The 27,547-nt window shown below is 57.6% G+C and overlaps 1 protein-coding gene across 3 annotated transcripts in view; it reads left to right on the top strand.

The window, feature by feature from the left end:
- The first annotated feature begins 585 nt into the window (after positions 1–585).
- Positions 586–27,547, top strand: part of SSBP3 (single stranded DNA binding protein 3) — a 55,858-nt gene continuing 28,896 nt past the window's right edge. For all 3 annotated transcript variants that reach the window (XM_080406218.1, XM_080406220.1, XM_080406219.1), the window contains exons 1-4: positions 586–780; positions 913–985; positions 1,165–1,226; positions 1,798–1,882. In XM_080406218.1, the coding sequence (XP_080262344.1) occupies positions 725–780; positions 913–985; positions 1,165–1,226; positions 1,798–1,882 (276 nt within the window). In that variant the 5' untranslated portion in view covers positions 586–724. The remainder of the gene's footprint in view (positions 781–912; positions 986–1,164; positions 1,227–1,797; positions 1,883–27,547) is intronic.

Raw genomic sequence — 27,547 nt, forward strand, 5'->3', positions numbered from 1 at the left:
CTCCCCTCGGCGCTCTCGCAGCCAGGCCGCCCGCCCCCAGGCAGCCGCCCGCGGCGCGGGGCTGGGGTGCGCGGCGCCGGGCGGGACCCGCCGGGGCCGGGCCGGGCCGGTGGAAGGTGGGGGCCGGGCCGGAGGCAGTGGAAGGGCCCGGGCCCGGCCCCGGCGGGTCCCGCCCGGCGCCGCGACCAGAGGCAGCACCCGCCCGGGCGCACCGACGCGCTCCCCCCTCCCCTCAGCCGCCCGGCGGGCAGTTTCAAGGCCCCCCTTCCGAGGTCTCCGCGGCGCCGGCCAATCAGCGGGCGCTGCGCGCCGCGGCCCGGCGCCTTAAAGGACCACGGCGCGGCAGCGCGCCGAGGTGGTCGTGCCGCCGGCGGGCCGAGCCGGGGGGGGACGCTAGGACCGCGCGGCGCCGCTCTCCCTCCCTCCTTCCCCGCCGCGGGAGGCCGCCCGCCGCCTCCGGAGGAGGGCGTGCCGCGGGTCGGCCCCGCCCCCGCTCGCTGGTGATTGGCGGCAGCGAGCGCCCGTCGGCGGGGGGGGGCGGTGCCCGGCGCGGCCACGTTCGGGTACGCGGCCAGCGGCGCGGCGGGCGCAGCGAGCGGCGGCGGGCGCGGGGCGATGGGGGCGCGGCGGCGGCCGGCGCTCTGACAGCCCCCGGCGCTCCCTCGGCGGCGGGCACAGCGGCTCCCGGCGGCGGCTGCGGCCGCCCCCCTCCTCGGCGCGGACCATGTTCGCCAAAGGGAAGGGCTCGGCGGTGCCCTCGGACGGGCAGGCGCGGGAGAAGTAAGCGCGGCGGCGGGAGGCGCGGGGGGGAGCGGGGCGGCGGTGGGGCGGCTTTGTGCGGGGCGGGCGGGCGAGGGGGGGCTCCTCCTCCTTCCCCCCCGCCGCCGCCGACCCGCCGCTCGGCTGTTGCAGGCTGGCGCTGTACGTCTACGAGTACCTGCTGCACGTCGGCGCCCAGAAGTCGGCGCAGACCTTCCTGTCCGAGGTGAGCCCCGCCGCCCCCCGCGCCCTTTGTGCGCCGCCGCACGCACGCCCGCCCTCCATCTTGCGCGGGGCGGCGGCGGCGCCGGGGGGTCGCCGCGCGTGGGGGCCCACGCCCACTCGTGACCACCCCCCACCCCCCCTACCCCCCCCCGCACACCCCCGCCTTCCTCTCGCCCGCAGATCCGGTGGGAGAAGAACATCACGCTGGGCGAGCCCCCCGGCTTTCTGCACTCCTGGTGGTGGTAAGTGCGGGGGGGGGCGGGGGGGAGCGCCCCGCGGTTGCCCCGTCGCGGGTGGGAGCGGCCAGGCTGCCCGGCAGCCCCCCGCCCCCGGCAGAGGCGGGCGGGGGGGAGGGTGTCGCCCCGGTGGAGCGTGGGCCCCCCACGGGGTGAAGCCCCGGTGCCGGCGTGAGTCAGCAGCCGCCGGCCGAGCCCCGGGCCGCCCCCGGGGTGCCGAGGCGCGGCGGGGGCCCCGCGGCGGCGGGAGGGGACACGCAGCTGTGGCAGGGCCCTTGGGGCGGCCACGCTGCCCGGTGGAGCCCCCGAGGTGCCAGGGTTGTTACCCCTTAAACGCTACTTTTACCTCTTCAAACACCCCAGCATCACCCACCGTCACCCGCCGCGGGGGCCCAGTGCCCCGGCGGGCGCTTCCCAAGATCCCGGTGGTGCGGAGCTGGGATGCGCGCTGGGGCCGGCCGCGGTCCCCCCAGTCGTGGCGCCGGGGGTGGGATGCTCTCACCTCCGCTGACCCCCGGCCCGGGGCGCCCGCCCGGATGAGTAACTGCCGCCTCTCTTGACTTTCTCCGCCACGCAGCGTGTTTTGGGACCTTTACTGCGCAGCTCCCGAAAGGCGAGACACTTGTGAACATTCGAGCGAAGCGAAAGCCTTTCATGACTACGTGAGTAACAAGTTTCTGATCCTCGCGGTAATTACGGTGTTGGGGAGCTCGGGCTCCTCCAGCGCACTGGGAGCCAACCTCGCCGACTGGCAAAACCATGGGTGTTGGGTTGTTGTTTTTTTTGGGGGGGGTGTTTTCTTGTTGTTTTTTTTTTTTAACCAACAACGTTCTGATTTGACTGAACAGTATTTCATAATGTCGCAATTATGTAAATGAGCCGAGATACTTATCTTAAGCACTTAAAGGCATTCAGGCTACTGGTAGAATTAAGCAGTTTTGCATAGTGGTGGACAACAAAGCTTGACTAGAGGATCAATGGTGAGATACTTCATGCTGAGGGCTCCTCGCAGGGTGGGCAGGGGTTGGGTTGCAGTTGGGGAGGAGCTGGGGGGATTCCCCTGGATGCCCCGATTCATGTCTCCCTGCCTTTGGCACGGCTGGGGGCTTCCTTGGTTGTCTGAGTCCTCCCTGGAGACCAGCGAGGTGGAGGTGTTTGCTCCTTGAGGGTGGTGTTGCAGACCCCTCTTGGCTGATGGTGTGCATCTCGTCTGTCAGGATTTCGGGTTGTTCTTTGCAGAGGTGTTAGCATGACGCCGGGATGAGGCTTGCAGGGCAGGGTGCCGGGGCTGAGGTGCCTCCAAAAAGACACCTCTTGGTGAGGGTGCGCGGTCTGGTGGGCAACGGGTGGGCTGCCCGCTCCCGTCCCACACGTGTCCCCTGCATCCGCAGCGTTGGGAGGAATTTGCATCAAAGGATTAGTCACCTGGCTGTGGGCTTGGACCCCAGTCAAGTGAGTTCAAACCCTGTAGCAGGAGCTGGTTTTGTCTGCTCCGGGGAGCCTATGGTATGGAAACCATTTTTCCTCTCTTCCCGAGTTTCTCGTTGCCTCGACATGCCTGGGTTGGGATGCGCGAGGCTTTGCCAGCGAGCAGCGCCAGGCGAGCGTCTCGGCGACCTCGGCAGTGCTCCTGCGTGCTGGCGCTGGACGCAGCGGTCACCCTGGGGCACGGGCAGCACCGGGCTTCTAGAGAGCCTCGGTTGGCTGCTGAGCCACCTCTCCTCAATGCCCGGGGCGGAAGGATGCCCGTCCTGCTGGGGTGGAGGGGAATGGGTCTGGATGTTTGCTAGGTGGGGGGTTGTCCCTCTGTCCGTCCCTCCCGGCGGCCGTTCTCTGCATCGCTTGTTTTTACTGGGGCGGATTAAGATGATGAACTCCTGAACCGAGGGTCAGAGCTGACAGCCGGCGGTACACCCACCAGTGCCGGGCTCGGCGCGGGCGGCTGCTTGCTTCCTGGGCGTTCTGGGCCGAATTCTGGCTTTTTTGGAGCCCGGTTGGGAAGCAGGCTCACCGGGAGCAAGGCAAAGGTAGATCTTTGGGCAGCAGAGCCACAGGTGAAGATGACATTAGCAACCAAGACATGGTAATGCTCCATTCACAACAGTCTCCTTATCGTGTCTGAGGATTTAGTGTATTTAGAGAAAATAATCTTTTTTTTAGCTTGTTAATAATTCTAACAATAGGCCTGAGTGCATTAGATGATTCGCATAAACTTCTTTAATACACATTGCTTTAAGCTTACAGTAAACAGACACAACCCTGATTGTTTTTAATTCTCGGTGTAATGCAGTTTTGTAACAGCCCCAAGTGCTTTTACCTTTTGGGTTTTACCACAGAAACTCGTAAGAAGATTTTCATTCCCCTGTGCCTCGGCTTGGTGGCACCGGTTTGGTTTCCCTGGGTGTGTTTTGGCCTCGAAACAGGCGTTGTGCTTCTCCTCCCCGGCATGGCCGGTGGCAGATGCTCACAGCACAGTCCCCTTTCCATGTGTTCCCGGTACGGGAAACGTGTTTTCCTGGCACGGCGTGTACTTTACAGGGCGAGGGACCTACCCGGCCAGAACTCAAATATTGACCAAAGAACCGAATGATAGCTGGAGGAGTGTGAATAGTGCCTTATTTCTTGCCAGCCTCTGTGTTGGAGCGGGCTGCCAGTACCGGTGAGCGCGGTGGCCAGCCTCGCCAATGGGTGCCAGGGCTGGAATGCAGGTTTTTATCGAGCACCAAACCCAACAGTGGCACGTGGCATCTAGAACGGAGTACGAACCCTGAACGGGGCTGGTGCAGTGAGTCATGAATCGCTTCGTACAGTAGTTGTGGCTAAAAATATCCCGATACAAGTCTTGCCCCAGATTGGTAGAGCATCGTATTTATACTTGGCCAACAATGGGCAACCTCGGTGCGGCCAGCTCAGTGTTCGCCCCAAATCTGGTATATTTACCCAAGGACAATGTATTTACTGTGCTGCTCTAAGGACAAAACAGAGGGATGCTCGGGGAGCAGTGTGGTGGTGCTGGGCCAGCTGGGGCTTGGCACACTGCCCTCCCGTAGCCAGTGCCGGAGGGGTGCTCACCCAGGAGTTGCGTCTTTAGGAGAGGGAGCGGAGTGCCTCGTTGGCGGGATGCTAACGGGGGGATTTGCATGCTGTATCGCTTCCACTTCATCTCCCAGTGTAACAGTTTGAAAACTATTAGGAGCAGTGGAACAAACTGCCAGTTTCCCCCTGTTTTTTAATGTTTAACTCTCTAGCGAGGGAAAAGAAAAAAAAGAGAAATCCCACCCTTCTTATGCGGGGGAAACTCTTGAAAGCCGTGGGCTCTTGGGGCGGCTTAGGAATATTGCTTTTTACCTTTCCCCCAAGGTTTTTCTCCTAAGCTGGGACAAAAGTCTGCTGGGACTTGGTAGAAAGGTGCTTGTCGGGAGAGGGGTGTTGGGAGCGCGGATTCACCTGGCGCAGGCAGGAGGAATGCGGCACTTCTCTTTCTTCCCATCTCCGGCACTGCTTGTTAACACACCTAACAAGCTGTGCTGGTCCAAGGGTTATTAGTCAGCCTCTCCCACCTGTATCAAAAGAGTTTATCTGAGTTAACAGCACCATGCACACCCGTTATCCCCTGAAACTCGGCCCACAGCCGTTGGTTTGGGCTGCTCTGCTGGGCAGAGCCCTGTGGCAAGTGCACCGGCACTACGGAGCGCTCCCAGAGCCCGCAAGCTTGCAACGGGATCGCTCGGCATGACAGGGGATTTCAGCCGCCGCGTTATCTGGGAATTGGCCGATGGCTGGTCGCAGTTGAGCATTTCAACGCCATGAAAGCCAATACAATTTGAGTTAGCGGTGATGACTGCCAGTTTAAATACCGCAGTGAATTTCTGTCAAAGAGCTAATACATAGAAAGGGGAATTGCAGAAAACTTGATCACCAGAACCACTTCAGTCGATTTTGGCCTCAAGCTACAGAAAATGAACTTAAATCTAGTTGACTGTTGCTACATACTTTTTGTGGTATTGCTCTGCCTGCACAGCCAGCTCAGGGCATCAGTGTGCAGGAGGGAAAAAACAGGATAGCCTTTGGCTGCTGGAGACTTTGACTTCATCACTTCATCCTCCCCCTCCCCTGTTCCCCCCTGAGAAGGACCCACACTTGGGGAGCATTTGAAATACTGTTTTCTTTGCAGTGTAAGATCTACGGAGCGGTGGCTTCAACTTGCCATTAATGCAAATACTATTTTTTTTTTTAACTTTGGAAGGCTGCTGCAGTTCTTTCTCGCTTGGGTTTGGAACGATGCTCTGCTGCAGTGGGGGCAGTTGCTGCTGGAAGGGTGGTGGCTGGTCTGGGAAAAGATGGTGTGCTTGGGCCTTATGTCCTCCCTGGTTGGGGACAACCAGAGCTCCTCCATTTTTTTACCCCCCATCTGAAACATTTCCCCTTAAATTGAGATCTTGGTGAGCAGGTTTCTGAAGCCCCTGGAGATGGGTAGACGTAGCATCCAGGCTTGTTGGTGTTACTGTGCAGCACAGCTCAGTGGGGGAAGAGGTAGAACCCAAGGGACTGGAAGGGTTTTGGCCTTCAAACGGGAGTTTGAACCCCAAACCCAGCCATTGCCCCCGCTGTAGGTGCCCTCCCAGCCACACTTTGGAGATGAGGGATGGGAGGTGGTCCTTTTCTGCTGGGTCTGCCCATTGCACCCTTGCTGGCTGCTGGACCGGTGCCCCGGGGGGCATCTCCTTGTTGTCACGGCATCTTCTGCTCCCTGGGGTCTGCATAGCCACCTGCTGATGTGGCACCTTAGCAGGTGAGGTGGCTGTGTGGGACCCCTCCTGGGAGATGTTCTACATGCATGAGGGGTTTGGTGTGATTGTCACCTCTCCCGTGCCAGGCTGTTGTCTTGCTCCAGGACCCACGAAGGCTGTGAGTCTCATGCTCCAAGTGCCCATGGCTGTGTGGGGTGGGTGTGAGACCAGCAAGTGTGGTGGTGGTGGTCCATGGGTGCTTCTGCAGTAGTGGTGGCATTGGTGGTCCATAGGTGCTTCTGCAGTGGTGGTGGTCTGTGGGTGCTTCTGCTGTGGTGATGGTGGTCCGTGAGTTCTTCTGCATTGGTGATGGTGGTGGTGGTCCGTGGGTGTTTCTGCAGTGGGGATGGTGGTCTGTGAGTGCTTCTGCAGTGTGCCCTTTGCAGCGAGCGTGTTAGAAACCTCTTGCGTAGGAGAGCAGGTGTTTTGGGGGCAGGTTTGGCACAGTGCAGAGGCAGGGGTTAGGAACAGCTCTGTGTGGTCCCTGGGAGCCCCCATGGGCATGGCCTGGGCACAGGGCTCAGCCAGCGGCACGTGCAGCTCTGTCCCGTCTCCACACGGGACCGTGCTCCATCTGGGCTCCATCCAGCTCCGCTCTGCAGGGACAGGGTTCCCCGGTAGGTAACCGGAGAGAGGAGTTTCCTTCAGGAGTGGCAGGCTGCCAGGAGCAGCTGCAAAACTCCACATCACTTTAAAAAAAAAAAAATAAAAAAAAAATACAGTCATTCCCTGTCCTGGCAGTGCACTGGGCTCAGCCTTCCCCCCGGGGTTTAGGGTACTGGTGTGCCCATCCCGCCTGTGAGCCTGACTGTCCCTGAAACCCCGCTTTTGGTAGAATGGCACGCAAAGCTGGATTATTCAATTTTATATTTTAAACAATATCAGCTGTTGCGATGGAGCAGCCTCCGCTGCCACGCTTCCCGCTTTCGGAGGGGGGACCGGGGCGTCTCAGAGCGGCACCTTTCCGTGGGTGATGCCGATGGAGAAGCTGCCGGCGTGAAACCGGAGGTCAGAGCCCAGAGCTTATGTCTTAGTCTTTGACTGGGGAGCCTAAATATTTATCCTGTTCTGTCCCTAATGAAAACAAATTGTCAACAGTTGTTCAGTAACTGACTAAATTAAAATCTGTAATTAGTCAATTAGATTAAAGAGTTGGCACAACCTGATTGTATCATGCTGGTTAGGTTATTAAGAGAAAGGGTGTGATTTTTAATTACTGAATGCTAATTTTGACAGTTTCAAATGGAAACAGACGTTCCCCCCCTCTACCCCACCCCGAGTGCCTCTGCAAAAGTAAGGCAGGGGATGGATTTTGTGTCAACAAATGGTGTGAAGATGCAAAGTTTCTCCAGCTCCAATCCGGGAGGGGTTTCTCCGGAAAAGCTGGGGGTGGGATGGGAGGAGAGGGAGGATTTCTGCAATCCTGGCTGACAGCGGGAGGGCAGGTGGGGGTTTGCGCCATGGGCAGGGAACCCCTACGCAGTGGGTGCTGGGGTGGGTGTCTGGGTGCTGCCCGGGGCGGTCCTGCTCTGCTGTCCACGTCGCCTGCCGTGGTGTGCGTGGGTTAGCATGCCCTCGCCTTGCACGAACCCATGTGCAGCAGCCAGGCGGGTTTGAATGTGCTATGGCTTTTTTAATTTCTGTGGGGCTTTTTTGTAATATTTTTTTTTTCCAATCCCCCCACCCTGGTGCTCGAGAGGGGCCAGCTCCCGGCGGCCGGCGAAGCCCGCGGCGGGGAGGAGGAGGAAGGCCTTGCGTGGCTCGCTCGGCAGCTCGCGCCATCCCATTGTTTGCCCCGGCAGCGCCGCGGCCACGTGGGCGAGCGCGGTGAGGCCGGCGAGGGGACCCGCGGCACGGTGGGCTGCACGAGCGGCCGCCCCCGGCAGATGCTCGGCTTGGGCGAGCACAAAGCTCGCAGCCCTGCCCTCCCCTGCTTTCGGGGGTCCCTGCAGAGGAACAAAGAGGGCGAGGGGCCGGGAGCTGCCGTGCCGTGCCGTGCCATGCCAGGGAGGCTGGCCGGCAGTCCGGCACGGGGGGGGCTCCCTGTGCAGCGGGCAGCGGGGAGGTTTGTTAGGTCAGGACGCCGTGTATTGGGTACGAGTGAGGCTTTCCTGTTCTCCTGATCATTTCCTTCCTTACCTTGGAAACTTGGATTTTCTCCTACCTTTTGTTCCCTATTTTTTCTCTTGTAAAGCCGTCCCTGGATCTATTGGAAACAGCTGCCAGAGCTGGTCCTGGGGAGCGGGGCAGGGGGCTTCGGCTCTTTCTCCTCTTCCACCCTGGGTGGCCCCGTGGCAGAGCTGGCACCATGTAAATGGCACTCGGCTGTGCCAAACCCTGGCCCATGGGGGATGCTTTAGAGGGGTGCTGGGGGAGCTGGAGTAGCATTTGGTCCTGGTTTTCCTTATGAGCAGAGGGGATGGCAGAGGGAGAGCAGTGAGGCATCTGGAGCAGCTCTGGCTACCCTGGTGCATCCCAGCCTGGCCGGTGCCAGCAGTCCACCCCGCTCTGCCCATGGGTACTGTGGAGCGGGATTTATCCCTGTGAGTGTCACACGGCCGCCTCACCAGCATCCCACTTGAGGGTCAGGTTGTGGGACTCCCCTTGAGGCTTCTGCTCAGCCCACGGGCACGTTTCCCCCTTATTTCCCAGCAGCTTCTGCCCTTCTTGGGTCCTGACCCTGCAGATCCCTGGGGGGAGACCCCCACCCAGGGCTGACGGGGCTCAGCAGCGCAGAAGCAGTGCTTTCCTCGGGGCTGGCAGGGAGCAAAACCAGCTCTTTGCATGTAAATAAATACCTCGCCTCCGCCTTGGTTTGGGTTTTTAGTGTTGTTTTTTTTTTTCTTCTCTCAAAACTCCGGCTCGTGGCCACAAGTGCCAGGAGCTGAGTTCAAAGCTACAGCTGCGCAGTCAAGGGGGGGATTTCCAAAATACGGGGCAGCTGCTTGTGGGTGCTGCTTCCCACGCTTGGTGCCCCCCCCTCCACCCACTACCACCGCCCTGCTCCCATCCCTGCATCCTGCGGCAGTGACACCCCTCCCCTGTGCCCGGCCGAGCTGAGAAGGGCACCCGGGGGCGGGGGGGGGTGTCAGGTGAAGTTTGGGTATGGATGGGGTGCGGGTCCCCTGTGGTAAGGCCAGTTCTTCTGTTGTCTCAGGTTTGTGCATTTAAATTGTATATTTTTTTGGAGGAGGAATGCCCGCTGTCCTGCCCGAGTTTAATGCTGTGTGCATGAAGGCCGTTAATATCGGAATTAAGCAAAAAATACATACGTGTGCGTATATATGCAATTATATCCATGCAATATACAGAATTAAGATACACATGTGGATACAGATGCATGTGCCTGTATATTTGGTGTGTGGCTGGGGCAGCAGGGCAGAGCAGCGCTTCACATCCAGCCATTAAGTGCTTCCCCCAGTTGTCCTGCTCTTCCTTCACCATGGCCATTGCCACCGTGGCCATCGCCACCACAGCTGGTGGCTTTTAGCAAGGTGGTTTCCACCTCCACGTTCCCTGGGCTGGGCGGGCAGCTACAGGGTCTGCCTCTCCATCCGCACGCGAGGCAGCGCTGCTGCAGCCTGCCGCCTCAAGATAAAGTCCAAAGGAAGACCTCTGGCTGTGTCTTAAGCTAACATTTTCTTTTAATTTTTTTTTTCCTTAATGTTTCTGCATCAACCCTTGAACATTTGATCTGGTGCCTCTCCTCCCGGGGTGCGGCAGCTTTTTGTAGTGAAAATGAGCTCTCGCCACCCCTCCTGCCCACCTCGAGCAAGCAGGGTCTGGGGTGGGGGGGTTTCCCTCCCGTTTCCCCTGGCTTTGGGCTGCTTTTTACAGCCTCACAGGGCTGAGCTCCCACCTATAATTGGGATTTTTCAGCTACAAACCAAAGCATAGGATGCACTCTGACTCACTTGACGAGCATGACCTGCCCTGCACAGCTGGGGTGCTGGCATCCCACAGCATTCCCAGTGGCCATGCCAGCCCAGAACTGGTCCCTCCTACCTGACCTGGGCTTTCTTCTGTGCCCACCCCCCCCCACCCCCGTGCCCCAGCTCCCACCTCGGTTACTATCGCACCTGGGGTGCCTGGCCCAGCACGGATGGGTGCCCACCACGGTGAGTGGCTGGCTGGCATCCCCTTCTTTCCAAAATGGGCTTGCAGCGGGGGTGCCCCATGCCTTGCCTTCACTTATTTATTCATTTCTGCCAGCTGTTAGGGGGGACGTGCCCCTGTGTCACCCCTGTGGGCAGCTAGCAGCCCCCAGCTCTGCTGCCCCGAGCAGTGCTTTGCAGCTAAGTGACTGGGGCTGGGGAGGAGTTGGGAGCTTGGTTTGTTGGGCCTGTGGTTTTTTGTCTTTTTTTTTTTTTTTTTTTTTTAAATGAAAGAAAGGCAGGGCATGGTGAGGATGGGGGCAGGGTGCTTCCTCGCAGCGCGCCCTGGCTTGGGGTGGGCAGATAAGGCTGCGGCATGGTGCTTGGCTCTGCTCCCCTGCTGAAACCCGGCAGAGCATCCTCCTCACCTTCCTGTTCTGCCTGGCCCTTGCCGGGTGCCCCCGTTTTTGCGGGGTGTCCCACTGGGATATGCGCAGCCTGTGGGGTGCAGGGGCTGCTTGAGACCCCACATCCCCTCGCCTGGGAGCGGTGCTTGCAGCGAGGAGGAGGAGAAGGAGGAGGAGGAGGAGGAGGGAGAGGTGCTTCCCTCCCCCTCAGCTCCTTTCTGTGGGAGAGCTGTGCAGCTGGTGGGGTGTAAATCACAACCCACCCCCCCCTACTGCTGCCCATCTGCCTGCTGGGCAGGGGGGTGAAGGCAGTGAGGGGGGTTGTGGCTAGTAGCAGCATTGGGGTGGCTCTCCATCACAGCTTGTCCCCCTCCTGTGTCCCCGGTGGCTGTGGGAGGGTGCCTGCTCCTCCTGGGAAGCAGAGCCTGGGTCTGCCTGGGGGTGATGAGACCCATTGGCTGTTGGGGTCTTTCTCTGCACGGCATGAACCGGGAGGTCGGTCTGGTTTTGTGAGACCCCGTTGGGGTCTGGTTTGAGGCAGGGGCAGCCACACTTTGGAACGCTTGGTCTCATCAGGGGGGCTTTTGGCAGGGGTGTGCTTGGTGGGTATGGTTGCCGATGGAGGTGGGAGCTCACAAGGAAGCAAACGCTGATCTGCAGTGTGCATGGGCATCGTCAGCCCGGCTGAAGTGCAATTTTCCATGGAGAAACTCAAAGCAGCTGGTTTTGTGTTATCCTGGGCACCGCAGTACCGATAACGCCCAGGTGCTTCATGCCTCTGCCAGTCTCCTCTGGAGAGAAGGTCCAGACTGGGGCTCCCAGGGCTCATTTCATCATTAAAAGCACATTTGCTTGCTTGTCCTGGAGCCCTTCAGGGTGTTGTGGCATGTCCTGACAGCTTGTCTGTCCTTACCTGCAGTCATCAAGGAGTTTTCAACATGACTTATATAAAGCCTTTGTACTTGGATTGCTCCACCGTGCTGCACAATGGCTTCTTTGTCATCCTGCCAGCTAATTAATTTTAACTTTTACCGTTGCTCCAGTGCGGTGCACCGTCCGCCTGGTCCATTTGAAGCTTCCCCCTGCTTCCTTAAGTGTTTTCCAAGCAGTTTGACTTGTTGCTGCTGAACACGGGAGAAACCAGCTGGTCCCACTGGTTCTCATCTTCTGGAGAAGGAGCTGCCCTCGTGCCGCTGCCAGGGCCGGAGCTGGTGAAGAGAAAGCCATTAGGAGGCTCGAGTTTCCTCCAGTGGCTTGTTTCTCCTGGCTGGCAGCTGAAGTTCCCCACAGAGAACATCCTCTGATGAAAATAACAGGCGCTGGCTCCCCGGCCTGTGATTGGCACCGTGTGCATCTCCCAGCCAGAGGTGAAAGCCTTGGCTGCATCTTCAGGACAAAAGCCCTTGTGCTCAGGAACGTCCGTGCATCAGGAGATGACGATGGTTATTTGCGGAGGGTTGGGCTCTGGTCGGTTGTGTGCTGGAAACCGGGTGGTTTTCCCTTGGATCCCGTGGCAAACGTCTGCAGCACAGCTCTGGGTACCACCACAGCATCCCTGGTGTGGGGGCAGCTCACCGCTGGTACCCCCCTGGGATGCTTGCAGGGCAGCCTAGCATCTCCCCGGTACTGGCCAAAGAAGGACTGGGAGGGATGTGACCCCAGCTGGGTGTCCCCAGCCTGGTGGGGTGGGATGAGCTGGGGTATTGTCTTTCCTGTGTAGGAGGGATGGAGATCACCACATGCATAAACATCAGCTGAATTTGTGGCGGTGGGGTTTCTGTGAGCAGCGCGGCAGCAGAGGGGAGCTCCCCTCGCTTGGGCTGGGGATGGTGGCGGGTCAGGGAATATGGAATTGCTGCCTTTGTGTTTAATCTGGTTATAAGGATGGCTATTAGAGATAATGAATTTTGCCTGTCCCCGCCGTTGTAATACAAGAACCCAACTGTCTTTCAACACCGCGAAGGTCACTCCTCTTTATTTCTGGTTGTAAATTTTGCTGGTTACAGATGTTTGGGGTTGATGGACATGGCTAATTAAGTTTCTCCTGCCAGCCAGTTGGCAAGGTGCAGGGGTGTGGGTGCGGGGGCAAGGTTGGAGGGCAGGACCAGAGCCTGAGTGTCAGGGCTGGCAGCCCTTTGGTGTGGTGGCCCGGCCACGAACCTGTCTCGGCACAGCCCCAGAGCAAAGTGGGGATGGTTTGCACAGACCCTCATGCCTCTCTTTATTATGATTTAAGAGCAGGCTGGTGGGAAGAAGATGGCTTTGGGAGCAGGTTTCCATCTTGCTGCCCCTTATTTCAGGGGAATTCAGCAGGAATTTCACAATTGCTGTCCCCACCCTGACCCGAGGGTGGGAAGGGGGCTTGAAAAAGGGATCCCCTTGATTTTTGCCATTGGGCATCTTTCACGACGGTGCCGGTGGAGGCATTTTCTTTCCCAAAGAGATTTTCTAACAGGGGAACGATGGTGTGCTGGGTGGCAGAGCCGATACCCTGTACGGAGCTAGCCCCCGGGGGGGTGGGAGCCCCTTTCCCTGGGGCACAGGGCTGTTTGCTGCCTGGTGCTCACCCCGCCAGGCAGGAGCCAGCCGCGTGCGCTGCCTGCACGCCTGGAACGCAGCACGTGCTGCCGTGCCTCCCCAGCTCCCCCCGCGCGCCTGATTTATGCCGCTCCACATTTTCTCCTCGTTTCCATGCCTCTTTCTGCCCTCCCTCCTTTTTCTTTTCCTTTTTTTTTTTTTTTTTCCCTCCCTCTTGTGCTGCCTGTGTGTCGCCTTGCTCCTTTTCTTTTTCTTATTGCTCGCAGGCCTCCTCATTATCCCAGCAAGCTGCAATATTTGGGGCTCCCTGCTTGTGTGCATTCAAAATGGGGTTTTATCCTCCCAGAGGAGGGGACTGTGGTCCCCATCACCCCGCTGGGACGTGATCCCTGGGTTGGTGAAGGGGCTGGCTTTTTTTGATTATTATTGTTATTTTATCGTCGCAGAGCACAGGCTGTGTGTCCCTGTTGCGGATGCTCCTGGCCCTTGGTTGCAGCAGAACTGGCGGGGTGGCCGCAGGCGCCCATCGCCTCCATCCCGACGTCGCTGCCGGGCGCAGCGCTGGCCATCTGTCCCCTCCCGTGTGGCGCCGGCCTGCCGGCTGCTTGCCGTGGCAGCAGGGCTTGCCCGGCGTCTGCAAGGCCATGAGGGCTTGTATTTATTTTTTTTTTTTAAAAAGAAAAAAGTTCCATTTTGCTTTGTTTGCCCCCATTTCATATGCGTAACCTGACTTTTCATTGCTTTTCCCCACCCCCCCCCCCCCTCCGCTGCTGTGCCAGGCGCATCGAAAGTTTGCTGGGTCTCGCGTGCGTGTGTGGATGCCGAATAATTTTATTAGCTGCCTGGAAGGGAGCCAGCGTGGCATGCATTGCGCGGGAGGTGGCTGCTGGGGCGCCTTTTCTTTTATTTCCCTTTCCCAGCCACCCCCCTCTTTGCCTCTGCCGGTCTCCCGCGGCTTGCATGGTTGGTGTTACCTTTCCCCGTGTCGTGTCCCCCCCATTTTTTTTTACGTATTTCTTTTTTTTATTATTTTTTTGTGCTCCTTAAAGGGTTAAAAACGATGGGGAAGTTCAGCTAGCACTTGCAAGATATGGTTGCCTTAGCAACAGGCCTCCTAATCTGGTAGGTGACCTGAGAGACTGTGGAAGATGCAGGGGTTGGTTTGGCATTTCATTATTTCATGAGGCTGCGGCTCTCCAGCTGGTTCCCTTCCCAGCGCCGCCACCGTGGCTGCTCCCCCCGCCGCCGCCCCCGGCATTCCTCAGCAAAGCCCCCCGGGGCGGGGGGGGTTGGGGGGTGCAGCGATGCAGTCCCCTCCCTGGTCCATTCCCTGGGCACTGGTGGGCTGGGGAGGGGGAGAGGGCTTCCCACAGCCCAGGTGATAATTATTCAACTTCGGGGTTGCGGAGATGGTTTCCTGCCTTGCCTTCCCTCCTTCCAGAGGGCTCGCTGTGGTGGCCTGGTGGAATAATCCATGTGGCCCCCTGGAGCTAGGGATGCTCTTCCTTGGTGCTTCCATAACCCAGATTTTGAGGTGTGTGCTGCTCTGTTGGGGTGAAGCGCAGCAGTGGGGCTCTCGGGCGAGGGGCTGGGGCTGGAGCAACAAACTGCTGGGGCACCAGTGGGGCAGCGCAGGTCCACAGGGGTTGGAAAAGGTGATGGAGGCGAGATGCAGGGCTCCAGCCAGCGTTCTGGGGACAGAGGGTGGCTTTGGGAGGAGCGTGGCAGCATTATTTCAGCAGCTTTAGACTGCCCTGAGCTCGTGAGGCCAGGCAAGCACAACCAGCACGTGCCCACATATGGATGGACCGAGACCTGGGCATTTCGGTGCCACAGCTGTAGCTGCCTTCTCTTTTCTTTTTTTCTTTTTCTTGGAAACAGCCTCAAGTTGGCATTTCCCAACATGCTGCCTTTTCCCTTGCTGTCGTGACCACCCCAAGGTGGTTGGTTGCTTGGACCATCCCGTGCAAAGCAATGGTGAGCACCCACCGGTGCTTGCCAGCGGTGAGGGTGTTTAAATTAAGAAACCACATCAGGAAACTTCCCTGCCAAATATTTGAGCTCACTGAATCTCTGGGTGCTGTCAGACGGCTGCTCAAGCTCTTCTCCCTCCGCATGGGATTTGGGTGGGCATCTATCACACCCGACAGCGCCCATTGGCACAAAACCACTGCAGCCTGGTCCAAATCATCGCTGAGCTCTTTGCTGGGGTGGCCGAGCCACTCTGTTCCCAAAACCAGGACATTTTCCACCTTGCCGTGCGATGCCGGGTTGGTTATGGTGTATGGTGCTTCTCTTGGCATCCAGCCGTGGCGGCTGGGCAAGGAGACCCCCGGGGAAGGGAGATGGCCAAGCGGCTGGGGCCGAGCTCCCTGTGGGTACCGATGGAATAAAAGGGCTGGGATAGCGCCGGGAGCATCCCATTCCCGCGGATCCCAGCGGTGCAGACCTCTTTTGTTTTTCCCCCCTCCTGCTATCGCAGGGCGGCGGTGGCAGCTGCCTGTGGACGCAGGGGAGAGCTGCCTTTGTTTATCCGCCTCTCCGGCAGAGCGAGTGCGGGGATGCTCTTGGATCGAGGTGCCGATCTGTCATTTCCCAGGTTTTATGCATCCCCAGACAAGAAATCAGCAGCGCAAAGCACAGACTTTTTGTTACTTATCACCGAGCTCTGTGCAGAGTGTGGCTGCTGAAAGCAATCTGGTGTCTGCGATGCCCAGATTTATGGTTTCCCTGCCTCATTCTAGGTGTTGGCTTCCAACTGGGAAGCAAAAAGCCTGGTTTGAGCCATTGGTGTAGGACTAGAGGACCATGGCTGTGGCATCAGACCCAGGCAAGTCTGGTCCCCAAGCTGGTGGATGTCCCTGGAGCCGGTCATCACCCCAGGTGGGACAGATTCTCCCTTGCTCCATCTTAGCTGGGGAGGCAGGAGGACCAATGTCCCAGAGAGTTGAAACACGGCTTGGCTTTCCCTCCGGATCTCCTTCATTCAGGGCACGCTACTCCAACCCCCTCTGCCTGCTCTGCAGGGTGGCAGAGGCAGAAGCTGCCCCTCGGTGAGCAGGGCGTGAGCCGTCAAAAGGGAGGAAATCCAGGCGAGCCAGCAGAATCCCTAGAAAGCCATTTTTGTGATCGCTTCATCCCTTCCCCCTGCCGCTCCATCTCTGCTGTGTGAGGCTTTCCAGGATTTGTCCCTCTTGACGGGGATTTTGGGCGGTCAGCTGGGTCCCCAGGCACGGACAGACGGACAGACTGCCGATCAGCCGGCACGCACCGTCTTTGCACAGAGCACTGCGCTCTGCCTGCCAGGGGCTCCCAGGTCTTAAGTGCAGGATTATAATATTTTTTTTTTTTTTTTTAAAAGAGAATCAAAATTCCCAGGGAAAATAAAATAAAAAAAAAAAAGCCATCTTCCCCCTACCCCCCCGCCTCCGCCCTGCTGAGAAGCAGCTCTGCGATGGCGGCTGGAAAGCGAAGCCGTAAGTGTTGTGCGTGCCATCTGCTCCGCTTGGATCGCGGGAGCGGCTGGAGCCGGCGCAGCCTCATGGGGAGGTGGGGGGGCAGCGCTTGCCGGGGTAAAGATGGGGTCCCCCCACCACATATGCCCCCCAGCTAGGGACTGGGTGGTTCTCTGTGTAGGTTTGAAGCCCAAGCTGGCACGCTTGAGCTGCAGCTGGTTCTGGTTGGAGGTGTGGAGGTGGGTTCCCACGAGGGTCTGCAGCCCCCTCCTCTGTACCTGGGAGGAAGAGCTTTGTGGGTCATCTCTGGGATGAAGGCGGTCATGGGGTGAGGTGAGTCATGTGGAAGGGAATGGGCAGGTCTGGGGGATTTTTTAGGTGTTTGCAGCTTCGCTGGCTGCCTGAGTTGGAAGCACGTGCTGGCAGCTGGGTGCTGTGCAGCGTAGGGTGCATCTCGTGGGGACCCCAGGCGATCGGTGTCATGAGAGCAGCTCAGCACAACACATCTGGTCCTCCCAAAGGAGACAGAAAAGGAAAACTCCCCTCCCCAGTAAGGAATAATTTCAGGGCTATCTCTAAAAAGAAAGAAATGCGTTTATTTGTGGATTTGCTATGGGACCGTCTCTGGGTTCCCACACAGGTTCCTCCTCTGCCAGGCTCCTGCTGTCTCTTCAGCTGGAGCCACCGGAGCAGCTGGATTTCCCTCTGCTTTACTTGCTTTTTACAAAACTGGTATGTTTTTTAGACATCCCAACAGGTCAACCTAGCAGGTGCAGAAGTGGGGTGAAGAGGGACCCAGGGCTTTCTCCCTCTGAAGGCAGCAGTGGTTGCTGCCTGTCCTTGGCACCTGTGCCGGGGGCTTTCCGCTTGCCCGAGGGGCTCATGCTGGGTTGCGGCTGGTTGGGTTGTTCTTTAAATTAAAGTTGTCAAGAGATGAACATGCCCAAAATGTGTGAAACCCAGTGTGGGAGATGAGTTTTGACTGGGAGCACGGCAACTGTACAGCCCTGAACCGCCCCTTGGCTTGGCTCCACCACCGCTGTTTTTGGTGTACGTATGTAATTATTTATTTCTGTGTTGGGGAAGGTGAGCAGAGGGAGAGGACTCGGAGCAGGCACCTGGTGTTTTCCCCTTCGTCCCATGCGAAATGCGGTCGCTCCTCTCCGCCTGCCTTTGCCGCCGATTGGAAAGGCAGCGGCGGTGTGGGTGGGTTGAGCCGAGGGAGAAGGAAAAACACTCTCCAAACGAAACCAGAGAGCTGGTAAGGAGGGATGGGAAGCCAAGGGAAGACTGAAACAGCTGTGGAAGGTGTCTGAGCAAGGGGCTGCAGAAGGGTTTTGGTCTTGCTGAGCTTCAGGACAGGGTGGAAGGAGCACAGCTCAGTGGTCTCCCGTGTGTGTTCCTGGCTGGTGTGCATGGGCAGACCTTTACTGGGGTTTCTCAGGTTCAGCCCAGGCTACAGCAAAACCTCGTTAGAGCCCAACACTTTATTGGGCAGCCTCTTTGGAGCCACAGCTCAACCCCATGGAGGTCACCTTCACAAGACAACATCCTCCTCACCAAAGCCCAGCACGCAGGAGGCGCCGCCATGCCAGCAGCATGCCATCTCTCCGGAGATGCCCGCCACCGTTAGCCATCCCACCTCACCAGGTGCTAATTGCCTGTGGTGGGCTGACCCTGGCTGGAGCCCAGGCGCCCGCCAAAGCCGCTCCGTCACCCCCCTCCTCAGCTGGGCCAGGGAGAAAGCACGCGGAGAGGCTCGTGGGTGGCGATGAGGAGGGGGAGGGAGGCTCAGCAGGTGCCGTCACGGCCAAAGCAGACCCGGCTCGGGGCCCCCCGGCAGCGGTGGGTCCGGCTGGGAGCCGGCGGCACCGGCTGCATCGGGCACGGGGGCAGCTCCCCGCAGCCGCCCCCCGCAGCCGCCCCCGTACCCCCCAGCCTTGCCGCTCAAAGCCAGTACATCACGAGCGGCTCAAGGCACGGCACTTTGGTGGCTACCCCTGAGCCGAGCATTCAGAAATTCGGTAATTGGGCTGGAACAATTATTTTTGGCTTTTGCGGAGGGAAAGGCTATAAATAATCGCCCCGTGAGCTTGTGCGGTGACTTTGCAGCCTCCGTGGAGGGGGGGGTTGTATTGGTTTTGGGGGGTTTTTTTTGCTGCCGTCCGGCTGGCTTTTTCTTGGCGGCTGAGAGTGGGAGACTTATCTGCAGAAAATGCAATTTGAGTTGATTAAAGAAACTCCCGCCATTGGCCCGAGCTGCCAAACTTTCTGCAGAAACGGTTACGCTTTCTGAGAAACCACCCCCGGGACCTGCCGAGCCGCAGCCTGTGCCCGGGGCGGTGGTGGTGGGGACGGAGGGGAGGAGGGCTGCCTGGGCTCAGGGAAGGAAAACAAAGCAGAAAACAAAGGATGCCGGCCTTGGCGGCGTTGTACCAAGGAGGACTTGCTGGGAAGAGGTGCAGAAGAGGCAGTGGCAGTGGGCGTGCTGCTGTGCTGGCACCTTTCTGACGGCAGCAGCTTGCCCAGCCTTCAGGCTGAGGGCTTTGGGTCATTACGGGTTTCAGCCAGGGTCTGATCCAGAGGTAAAAGCCTCCGCATCCCAGCAGCCGTCCATCCCTCAGGCTCCCCCATCCCAAACGCCCTTACAACGCCCTTGGGAGCCAAATCACAACAGCCTTAGCAGAAGCAAACAGCATCCGGCGCACCTTCTTTTTTAAGCCCTATGTCATATGTAAAATAAATCTTGCATCTATATTGACAGGCTGGTTTTAATGTTTGTTGGCTCTAGGCTTCCCTCGTATGTGAGGATGGGACATTGTCCCCGCTCTGGCAGGGTGCTGAGCGCTGGCATGGTGGCATGGGACAGTCCCAGGGCGGAGGTGGAGAGGCATGGGGTGACTGCTCACAGGGAAGCAGAAACTTAGTTTTGCCTTTTTTTTTTTTTAACATATTACTGAAAGGATTGAGACTTATTGACAAGCTGGGGGCTGAGGATGGCTGGCGCCAGAGGACAGCGAGCTGGGCTTCCCTCTGGGAATGCTGCTCTATGCCAGGCTGCTGGTGCCCTGGGGCCAGCGCAGTGCCCTGGGTTGGCAGGAGTGCATCCCACATCTCTCTTCTTGCCCACTGGCAATTAAAACACATCCCTGTCACAAGTACGGGCTGCCAGGGGTAACAGCCATAAGGCGCCACTGTCCTGGAGCATGTCACTTTGGCTGGTGCACCCCTTGGTACCTGGGTTTGGGGAGCATCGATGTGGCTGGAGCTGGTGCCAGCGTGAGGAGCTGTAAGAACGAGCGTATCGGGAAAGGCTGTGTAGAACAGAGCATCTCACGAGCAGTCTCGCCGTGGCAGCTTTCCTTCGTCATCCATTATTTATTTGATCCTCTGCAAAACATACTCACTCCTCAGCACTGATTCTGGTGACGGTGCTCATTTTACAAAAGAGGTAAAAGGAATGGGTTTTGTTCCCAGTCTAAAAGACTCTAGCAAAAAGGTGCGTGTCCCTGCTGCCTTCTCCCACAGCCTGTTCCCTCAGCGAGATAAATCTGCAGAGTTTTAGGATGGTGGTGGAAATTTTGGAGTCTCAAATAGTGAAAGGTCGAACCATGCTCTTCCCTGTTGATCCCCATCTTCCCGGGACCTGTGAGGGTGTTTGCTGTGGCTGGACCGGGGGACACACCAAGATGCTCAGCTTGCCTCGTAGCTCACAGCTGAAGGTTTCCCGAGGAGATAGGTTTCCCGAGGGGATAGCTGCATGTGCAGGAAAAAGGGACTTTATCAGGTGCATTTTCTCCCCGTGCATGCTGTTGGAGGGCAGCTCTGCTTTACGGGCACACGAATACATACATGCTGGGGGTTTGGGGCCAACAGGGTGGGTTTTGCAGGGTTATCACACCAGCAGCTGAGCCAGCTCAGCTTTGCTTGCACCAAAGAAGGCCGGAGCGGTGGGCTGAACGCTGGGCCGGCAAGTTTGGAGGGAGGAGGTGGCACGTCGGAGCCGCGTTCGTCAGGATGGAAATAACTGTCAGCCCCATTCAATCTGTCGCCTTGTTCCCAGGGGACAATTGCAAAACAGGATTACTGGTACTTAAAAATTCATAGAAAACGTTTCTTATCACAACGTCATAATTGTTATGACTCAGAAGAGTAGAATTGCCATTTTCCTGTGCCTTTTTTTCCCCCCTCACTTTTGTTGCCTGCCGAGTCCCTAGCTGCAGCTGCAGAACCGTCAAAAAAAAAAAAAAAACCAAACCAAAAAAACACAACAAACCAGGACGATGCTTTATTTTATGCTAACTGCTGCATTTGACTTGAAAATGATGTCCCACTGGGTCTCGTGGTCAGCGTGTTACAGCGTGATGGATGGCTGTCAGAGCGGCAGTGGCTGGCAGATTGCGATGGGTGGAGGAGAACAGATGCCCGGTGACTTCAGGGGCTTTAGTGGAGCCCAGGACTGAAGACTGGAAAACAAAAGCAGATGGGAGAGCTCTGCTTGGGCTAACTATTCTTCTCTGGCCACGTGTCGGGGAGGAAGGCTGGTCGGGTGGCTGTGTCCCTTCTGTGCTGTTCCTCCACGGTGAGCTGGGCTGCCTGATGAAGCCATGGGTGAGCCCTGCTTGACCCAAGGCCTGAGCCTACGTGCGGACCATCACTGCAGCTCTCCGAAGGGTAACCTTTTACCCCCGCGAAAGAACAGCTTGCCTGTATGGAGTTCACACTCCATTTAGCGGTTCCTGTTAACCCTTGCCCCTACTGATGGAGCCAAGGCCAGACCCAGGCAGGCTGGGGGGGTTACCCTTCCACAGGACAGCTGCCGGCGTGTCGTACGCTTTGCGTTGTGTTTGGCTTTGGAGTTGTGCGAGACCATGTGAATTTGAGCCGCACGGGTGGAGGGAGGTGGAACGAGTTGAGCAAGCCTTTCCCGCAGGAGCCTCTTCTGAATAAAGCCTTTAGCGGGTGCCGTTCTGCGACCTGTCGGCTGCTCCCTGTCCCGTCTCTCCTGCGGACTTGCCTACACTTTCTACCCCTGCAAAGGGCTTAGAAAAGATCCCGCCTTGCTATCTTAACTCCGCTCGCATCTGTATCTCCTCATCTTTCGTCCCTTCGCTCTCCTCCCACCGTCCAGTCCATCCATACTTGGGCAGGTGGCTGCTGACTTCCCAACTGGCTGTTGCTGGGGATTGCAGGGTTAATGGCAAAATTAAATTTCACTGCTGTTTTTAAATTAATTGAATCATCAGCGTGGGTAACGGGAAACAGTGGTATCATAATGTATTTGATATGGGTCTTTAAGTCAGCGTTTGCTGCAAAATCTAGAGCGCTAGATCTTGGTGGAAGCGATGGCTAACTGATATATTGCAGTTATGGCCACAGTACAAAGGCTCCTGCTATGTCTTAAAATGTTCAGGTCATAAAGTTGAGTTGGTTTATGATATGGCCATTTTCCCTGTGTGCTTCCCATGGTGCTCCTAGATCATACTCGGAAAAACCCTGCAGTTGGCAGGAGCCAGTGGTGCTCCCGGCTTGTCCCTCTGGGGAGGCACCAGACATGTGAAGATGCCCTTTTGGGTGGCAGAGCAGCATTGGGGTTTTGCTTCCAGGACTTTCTGAGTTTTTTTCTACTGGAAGAAGCAGTCACAGGGGAAAGCATCCCTTTTCCTCAAAGAAAACAGCGGAAAGACTTCCACTGATTTACGCAACATCTGAGCTTTCCACACTTGGTGGCTCTGAGGTGGCTTCAGGACCTGTCTCAGAGAGGAGAAGCTACCCAGCGTGAGAGCCAGCATCTTGTGTGGCATCCCCCCCATGCTGGGGGCAGAGCTCCCACGCAGGCTGTCACATGGGCTCCTCTTCTCTTGTTTTTTACCTGGTCCGGTGTGGTGGGACTGCCTCACAGCATGGTGCCTCGTGGTGGATGGTGACACACCGATGGGTTCCCTCTTAGCCAGTGCTAACGGAGGGCTGGTGTTAATTAAAAAGTGGGAAGATGTAAACTTGCAGCATATGTCTTGCAGAGCTGCATGCAAGTTTCCACCCACCCATGGGTCCCGTGTCCTACCCCAGCAGCCTGGGACTCCCACTCATCGCCTCCTTGCTCCGGTAATGGCAGCTGTATAGAGGACCCACGAGTGCATCTGGGCAGCGTGCAGCCACATTGGCAGCACCGTCTTTCACGGCCAAAATCTCAAGGCTACTTAACCAACTGAAACCTCTTAGAAGCTGCCTCCATGTGAATATTGATCTTCACATTTTAACTCTGCTTTGCCCCGTTGATGTTATGTTGCCCAGGCTGGTGTGGTGGAGCACAAGCATGCTGCTGGACCACGGCTGGCTCGGGGAGCAGGGTTTTGGGGGGACACCAAAATACCTCCCAGCTGAAGAGCTTGTTCTAGTGCATTAGTTTAGAGTTTGTGTTAAGACTTGCTTATTATTTCTGCTAGTTATGTCTCTAATGAGGTGAGACATGCCATATGTTGTCCATAGGGAGGGAGGGAGCGCCGCAGGTGGGGCGGGGGCCAGCCCGGTGGGTAGATGCAACGTAGAAGAGCCTCAGACTGCTCCTGTGATACGGTGAGCTGAACTGCCAGCCGATCCACTTGTGCCACAGGCATTGGTACCCGTATCACACCAGAGCCATCTACCCACCAGTGGCACCTCCTTGCTCTTCATACACTCATGTCTTCTCCAGCTCCTGGCAGGAGAGCTCTCCTGCCATTCCTCCTTCCCTTCTCTTATCCCCAACACTTTTTTGCTCCAAAAGAGAAAAATTTTGGGGTTGGGTCCAGCTGTGCAGCTTCTGCGTCTGCTCGCAGGAGAAGCAGCTCTGGACCCCAATCTGAGAAGCCCAGGCTGGCTGCTCAGAGCAGGAGTTTGAAACTAAACCGTATCATGATAAAGAAATATTTATTGGCAAGTCCTGAACTTAATTTGAAGAGGGCTCTGCTGTTTAAACAATTGTTGGAGCCATAAACCAGAAGCCCTTAATTACGGCTAATTATTTTCTGCGGTGAATCTATATGCAAGCTCATCAGCATGAGGTCTCCTCTGAAATGCACCAGTTGCGTGTTCAGGCATCATCCAGCCTGAATGTCCCTAATAAAGTAAGAGGCAGAAGTGTTGCCGCTGGCCCGGCTGCCTGACTAGGCAGGAGCCTGCCTGCCTGCCTGCCTGCCTGCCTGCCTGCAGTTTCTTTAACATCAGGGGGTCGGGGCAGGGTGCAGGAGCCCGGAGGCTCCCGGGCAGGCAGCTGGGGACCTGAGGGCAGGCAGGAGCAAGACAGGAGCTGTTTGGGACACGGACTTTAAACTCTCCGGCATTTCGGGGTTGTTTAAAAAACCAGCTAGGTAAATATTTGTGAAGCAGTTGGATCTGGCTGCGAGGGCGGGTGATGCGGTGCAGCCGTGCGGGCTGGGCTCTGGCCTCTGGTGGCCCCCATCCTTCCCCCAGCAGGAGGCACGTCCATCCTCAGCCCTGCCCAGAAGACACAGGCGGTGCAGAGTGCTTGGCATCATTGCCCAGGTCTCATTTCCCTAGGGTCTGCGGTACAAATGGGTGTCTAGAGGTCTGTCCCTTGGGACGTATCTGTGCGATGCTTCAGTGGGACGTATTTAGGACAAGTCTCCCCGTGAGGCTGTGCTGTGCATCCCAGGGACGTCCCTCTGTGCCACCCAGGGTAGTGGTGGCCTTGTGTGCTGAAACGGGAGCTCCTGCCCTGTGCACCGCTGCGGGGGGCGGCTGTTAAGGGGGTCCCGCTGGGGACCCACAGCACATGCTGGGGCAGGTGGGACCTTGTAGCACTGTGGCTTGCTAACATCACTGGCTTGGGAGGATGGCACAGCTAGGATAACTTGGCAGGGATGGCGTAGCCAGGGTGGCAGTGTTAATGCCACTGGCTGGGAAGGATGGCACAGCCAGGATAACATGGCAGGGATGGTGTGGCAAGGATGGCAGTGCTAATGCCACTGGCTCGGGAGGGTGGCATTGCCAGGGTGACATGGCAGGGACGGCACAGCAGGGCTGGCAGGGTGGGAGGTGTCACGATAAGGATTGCAGGGCAGGGCTGGCAGGACAGGGGGATGGCATGGCACAGCACACGGTCCAGGCTGCCTGTACACAGCAGCTGTCAGCGCTGCTGCCTGCGCCTGCCCGGCCCCAGCCTCTTCCTCGTGGCACAGATGGTTTTAACACTTTCCTGGGCCTTTTTTTCTATAATTAACTCTTGTTTGCAAGTGGGAAGACACTTCTTTCCTTTTGGCACAGCCATCAAACTCTCCTCAGCGGTGCGCTTTTTTAAAGCCATCGTGTATCTATCCCCCAACCACAGTCTGTTGTTTTTACCAGGCTCTTTTATGGCTCTGGGCTGCGCCCCCCCCGCCTGCCCCCCCCCCCCCCCCCTTTCCCCCCCTTGCTCTTGCCTGGAGGTAAAATCCACAGGGATTGCAGGCAGAGGAGGCCCCAGCTCCGGGAGAGGAGTTAACGAATCCGGCCAAGGCAATACAAAAGCTGGTGCCTGGGGAGGGGGGAAGATGGAGGGGGCCCTTCCTTGCACCGGGAGCCTTTGAAACACTGCCCCCCCCCCCCCCAGCTTTGTGTGGCTTAGCAGGGTGCTGCCTGCACAAAAGCCTCTCGTCACTGCCATGCTGCAGCCAGAAAAAGTTTTCCCAGGAGGGGCCGTTGCCCACCAAAACGCCGGTGGGTGCAGGGGGCTGCTGTGGTTGGCACCCCATCCTGCTGGGACAGGGCAAGGAGAAACCCTGCAGCCCACCGGAGCTTTGCCAGCACAGCTTGGGCATCTGCTGGGTACCCCGGGAGGGTTGCACAGGGAGTGTCCTCTCCAGCTTGTACTGAGGCTTAGAAAAACTTAACTGGAGTGCCACGGGGCATCCTCTGCCTTTTGGGGAGCCTGGGGTCTGCCTGCCCGTGGAGTTTGGGGGTGTTCTGCTGCCAGGGAGGCAAGGGGCAGCGGGCACAGAGCCAGGAGGCTGCGGGATGCTCAGCTTGAGGGACCGGGGAGGGTTTGCCTCTGGGATGGGGCCACATCCTGGCGCCTGTGGGCATGTCTCTGTGGGGAGGAGGGTGCTGTGAGGGCCGTGCCAGCGGTGCAGACCCGCCAGCGGTGTGCCTGGGCTTGCAGCGGGGTGTTGCGAGGGCGGCTCTGGCTGCAGGGAGCAGAGGAGCTGCTCTTACCTATGGCTATCAAATGGTGGGTGTGAAAAAAAGAAAGAAAAAAGCGCATCGGGAAGTTTTTATCAGCAGTTCATGGCCATGACCACCATGCCCGTCCCCTCCCTCCGCTCATCCTCCCTCCTTCACCCCTTGGACTCTGCCTACCCACTGTCACCGAGTTTTCCCCCGTGCTGCCAGTCTAAACAAGATCTTGCAGTGATGCTCAGCGCTCACATCCCGCCCTCCCCCTCTCTGCTGTCTGAAAGCCTGGGGCTAATTTTTTTTTCCCCCTCTTGCTCTCAAGACTTTAAGTTTTCCTGCCTCACGTACTAGTTTATTGCTGGGTCAGGGGGCAGGGGTTTGCATGCTGGTTTTATAGGGTCCCTCCAGAGCCGGCTTCAAAAAGCTTCCAGTTCATAAATGGGGGGTTTGTATTAACCTCCTCGTTTTGACAGGGAGAGATGCTCTTAGAAGTGAAATAATTAATGTTTTGTAAGCTTTAAGGGTAACATAGCTCAGACTTTCATCTAACCAAACCACTCCGTGAGCATGCCAGAAAAAAGAGCCTAATTTAAGAAAACCAACATTTTTAATCAGAAATCCTCCCCTAGCCTGATGTGCACCATGTCAGTTATACAGCCCAGGGGGGACTTTTCGGCAGGGAAGCCCGGCAGCTCTGGGGTGCCCAGAACGCTGCTGCCCCTGGTGCTGAAGCAATGTGGGGAGCTGGTGTTAAGGTAAATAAAATGTGGGGCCACTTAGGAGGGGTGTTTCCTCGGTAGGGGTAGGTGAGAGAAAGCAGGGCTGGAGGCAGGGTGGTACAGTGGATTCCTTCCTGTCCCATGGTGATGCACCTCTTCTCCTCCAGAACATACCCAAATGGTTACAATGCTCTGGAAATTAAACCATTCCAATTCACCCTCCTCCTCCCAAAAAATCCCAGCCTACCAGGGAAGATCTGTGCCCCCTTCACGATGGCTTAGCCCCTGGCTTTTTTCAGCTGTGGAGGAAGCCACCACTTCTTGGGAACAGCACTGAATTACATGCTGGTTACATCAGATTTACTCCTCCTGTCCTTTGCTCTAGCTGCTCCATTAATTTTCAAATGCCTCAAGCAATTACCACACCTGGGAAACAGTATTTTTGGGGGGCAGCACCCACAAACAGCTGCAATAAACCCTGCTTTTAAAAAAGCTGTGGGGGAACAGGCATGGGAGCTGTGCTCGCCTGGGTTTAAGGAGGATTTTAGTGTGAATTTCCATCAGAAACCACGTGTGCGCAGCAGTTGGGAGCATCTCCTGGGCAGCTGCGGGGGATCGTGCACCCTTTCCTCACCCATTTTGAGGTCCAGAGCGCTGCTTCTGGGGGGGATACGGGGTGCAGAGGGGCGGCCGCGGGTGCTTTCTGGGGGCAGGTTTGGGATGTGAGGGCTCCATATGGCTGCAAGGGATTAGCCCGGAGGATTAGATGAGCAGAGAGGAGGGGAAAGTTGCTGCAATCCCGCCTTCCCCAAAAAGCCTCATCTCTGACACCCGGCAGATGCGCAGGGGTGATTTCTGGGGGCGATTAGCGCTGCTCTGGTTTTGGCTGTGCCCCCGGAGCCACGGCCCCGGTCTCTTGTGCTGCCGAGGAGAGTGATGGCCATGGCCTGGGGCGGGATCCTGTGCTGGTGGGTGATGAGAAAAGCTGGGATTTTCCTCCTGCCACCACCTCGCACCCACGTGTTGCGTCTTCCCTTGAGCTTGGTGCATTTCAAACCTGAGCTGTTTGCTCAAGCTTTAAGTTTTCCCGGAGAGAGTGCCACGCCATGCTGCTGGGACAGACCCGCTCCCCAGGCACCAGGGACCAGGGAGCCCGGGATGTGGCACTCGG

Source organism: Falco punctatus (genome assembly GCF_963210335.1).
Source record: "Falco punctatus genome assembly, chromosome: 11".
NCBI lineage: Eukaryota > Metazoa > Chordata > Aves > Falconiformes > Falconidae > Falco > Falco punctatus.